This window comes from Gekko japonicus, unplaced genomic scaffold, assembly GCF_001447785.1.
Source record: "Gekko japonicus isolate JY-2015 unplaced genomic scaffold, Gekko_japonicus_V1.1 scaffold4145, whole genome shotgun sequence".
Lineage (NCBI taxonomy): Eukaryota > Metazoa > Chordata > Lepidosauria > Squamata > Gekkonidae > Gekko > Gekko japonicus.
Genome location: NW_015160349.1, coordinates 40,747 through 44,200, shown reverse-complemented (window position 1 = coordinate 44,200; position 3,454 = coordinate 40,747). Strand labels below are relative to the sequence as shown.

The window sequence follows — 3,454 nt, the reverse complement described above, 5'->3', positions numbered from 1 at the left end:
AATGTCAGTTTACCCCCCCAAAGCAGACATTTTCTCCAGGGGAACTGATCCTTGAGGGGTAATTAAGGTTGCCGGGTCTTACCTGGCTGCTGGTGGGGGGTGGGGGTGGGGTGTCCAGTCTTGCTCTGGGAGTTGTCGATGATGTCACCCAGAGGTGACGTCATCGCACTGGATACATCGGGGTTGGACACTCTAGTATTTGGGAAAAAACCCTCTATGGTCACCATAAAGCTCTTAGCCAAATGCTAGAGTGTCCCTGCATGACGTGCTCAGTGTGACGACATTTATGTCTACAGCATCGTCTGTTTCTATGGTGTTTTATATGACAACAGGAGTAAAAAAAGACAGGGACACCAGAAGAGCCCTGTGGGATCAGACCGGCGGTCCCGCTAGTCCAGCACTAGTTCCTCTCGAGCAGGGGTGCCAAACATGCAGCTCGGGGGCCGGATCAGGGCCCTGGAGGGCTTCTATCAGGCCCGCAGCAGAACTGGCTGTCCTCTGCTGCTGCTTCCAGTTCTGCTGCTGCTGCGTCATCGTAGGCTTGCAGCTTACAGATACACACCTGAACAGCATACTCAAGATTGCAGCAGCACAGACAGTTTGATGCAATATTTCAGAGCAAGAGGTGTCCATGATCAGACACTGTTAAAGAAACAAAGTGTTGCAAGAGTGCTAATGTTTTAAGCATGTTTTTATTTTAAGTAAAAAAACCCTTTGTGTTTGTGTCCTTTATAGAGTTTATATCTCCACTACCTGGCATTACATTTTATGACACACATGGTCCGGCCCAACAAGGTCTCATTCATGTCAGATCCGGCCCTCATGACAAATGAGTTCGACACCCTTGCTCTAGAGGATCAAGAACAGGGCAATTTCCAAGCAATTTCTTTGGGTGACCCTGAGTTCTAGTGTTACGGGCGGGGGAGAGAAAGCTCCTTCTATCCACTCTCTCCACCCCATGCATGATTTTACAAGCCTCTGTCATGCCTCCCCCGAGCTGCCCTTTTTTCTAGACTGAGGAAGCTCTTCAGCCTTTTCTGCAAGTAAGGTGCTCCAACGGCCTAATGGCCTCAGTTGTCTTCTTCCATACCTCCTCCATAGCCCTGCTCAAGGGACTCTGTGGAGAAAGCAGCATGGAGCCAGTGTGATTTAGTGAATGGAGTGCTGAGCTACAACTGGAGGAACCAGCTTGAGATCCCCACTCGGCCACAAAGCTGACCGGTGCCAGTCTGTCTCTGTCTCTCTCTGTCTCTCTCTCTCACACACACACATACACACACTAATTTACCTCAACAAGAATTGTTGTGAGGATGCAATTGGGAAGGATAAACAGCGTGCTAGAGATGAAGTGCCTCTAGTGAGAAATAACGGGCTGACGTCTTCCTTGTGAACAGGTTCGGGATAGATGTGAGGCGCTACCTGCTGCGGGTGGGGGACTACCACACTGGCGTGAGGGATGAGTTTGAGAGAGAGCTACCTGTGGAGAAGATTGTCCTCCACAGGAACTACCGGTCTAGCAGCAACGACAACGACATTGCCCTGGTCAGGATTCGGGGGAAAGATGGCCGCTGCCTCTCCTTCAGCCACCACGTCCTTCCGATCTGTCTGCCTAGCAGGAAAGAGAAGTCTGCCATCGATAGACGGTCCTGTGTCATATCTGGCTGGGGAGACACAGGTGAGTGGGAGGAAGCCTTGTAAAAGTGAATGTGGAAAGATAGGAGGAGAGAGGCGAGTCCTTTAGAGAGCCAGCCCTGGACCAACTTTTAGGACACTTGGCTGTGAGAGATGAAACGGCCAGTAAAGTTTCCAATTAAAAGTGTATACCAAGTACGGTTTTGTTTTGCCAGACTAACACACCATTCAGCTAGACTCAGTCAAAGGAGATGAACCCTGTGATTAGAAGCTCTGGCAGTTAAATGAAAGGAGCTCTCTTGAGAAAAGTAGGAAATATTGTCAGTGAGACTCAGGTTGTTTGCCCGGCATGGATGCTACCGGGAAGCCGAGGGTTCTCCTGTTCCCCCAAAGCCTTGTGGTGCTTCCGTGGACCTCCTGAGTTTCCCCCGTCTTTTCCAAACCGGATTTACTGTGATGTTTTGGGGAAACAGCACAGCTGCAGGGGCACCCAGGTAGACCCCATGTGGGGTCTTCCCGGCCCCATCCACGTCAGTGCTGCTGTCCTGGCCCAGTCATTCTCCACCAGAGTACTTTTAGAAAAATTGGCAATTGACATATTATTATGCGGTGTTGTGGTTAAGTGCGCGGACTCTAATCTGGGAGAACCGGGTTTGATTCCCCACTCCTCCACTTGCAGCTGCTGGATGACCTCGGGCAAGCTGTAGGTCTGATAAGAGCTGTTCTTGAAAAAGAGCAGTTTCTGTCAAGAGCTCTCTCAGCCCCACCCACCTCACAGGGTGTCTGTTGTGGGGAGGGGAAGGGAAAGGAGTTTGTAAGCCGCTCTGAGACTCCCTTGGGTAGTGTAGAGCAGGGTATAAATCCAATCTATTATTATTATTAAGTTAAATGTCATAAAATGTGACTATCAGGTTCTCTGAATTCCCAGCTTTTAAAATAAACAAACAAACCTAAGTATCTAGCCCTTTTCCTTGCACAGATGTAAGGGACAAGGCATATCGCCATACAAAAATTCAGTTATGTGGTTACACCTTCTCTGGCGATATGTACTCATCTCTGCATTAATTATATGTATTAAAAAATCACAGCTGCACCAGGAATGTTAAAGCAAAATAGTAAATGTCTTAGCAATACCCATTGTACTTGGTGGAGTGATTATACATGAGTATATCTCTGAGCCATCGAGTTTGGATTTATTGTGTTGAAAGGTGATATGCATGCTGTTGTTGTTTTTTCAAAAATCCATATAGTGGTAAAGTCTTGCTTCTGGAGAGATGGGCATGGGCTGATTTTTATGGATAATATTTAATGATTTATTTTAGGCAATTTCTTGGCTGAATGAGGGCCGGAAGCGGGGCGGCCGGAAGCAGGGAGCGGGGCTTCGTCATGTGCCCCCCCCCCCCCCCCCCCCCCGGGGGACTGCGGGCCCCCCCGAAGGCGCACTGCACCCGCAAGCCCTGAGGCTGGAGAAGTTGTCTGCCAGGTGGCAGCAGGGCGTGGCCTTGACAGAGTCTACCACGGAGTCAGCCACGCTCAGCAGCAGAAGCCAGCCCAGCTGAGTTCCTGCCAGAGGGAGGGGGCACTGGCGCTTGAGGCTCGGGCGAGCTCTGACAAAGGGGCAGGGAGGGTGGGCAGCACTGACCTTCGGGGCAGCCAGCCTCTCTGAAGAAGTCCAGGGGCAGGGGTCATTTCCTGCGGGAGCATGCAGGAGCAGAGCTCCGGCAGTAAAGAGCCCAGGGGGCGGGCACATACAACAAGCCCCACCCCCCCGCTCCCAGCAGCCCTCAGTCAGAGCAAGAAGCAGCCAGGTAAGTTGCAGAAC

At 50.8% G+C, this 3,454-nt stretch overlaps 1 protein-coding gene across 1 annotated transcript in view; it reads left to right on the top strand.

Moving 5' to 3' along the window:
* LOC107115649 (neurotrypsin-like) overlaps positions 1 to 3,454 on the top strand; it is a 47,747-nt gene that overhangs the window by 41,931 nt on the left and 2,362 nt on the right. Inside the window, exon 14 of the mRNA XM_015417403.1 lies at positions 1,395 to 1,675. Within this exon, the coding sequence (XP_015272889.1) occupies positions 1,395 to 1,675 (281 nt within the window). The remainder of the gene's footprint in view (positions 1 to 1,394; positions 1,676 to 3,454) is intronic.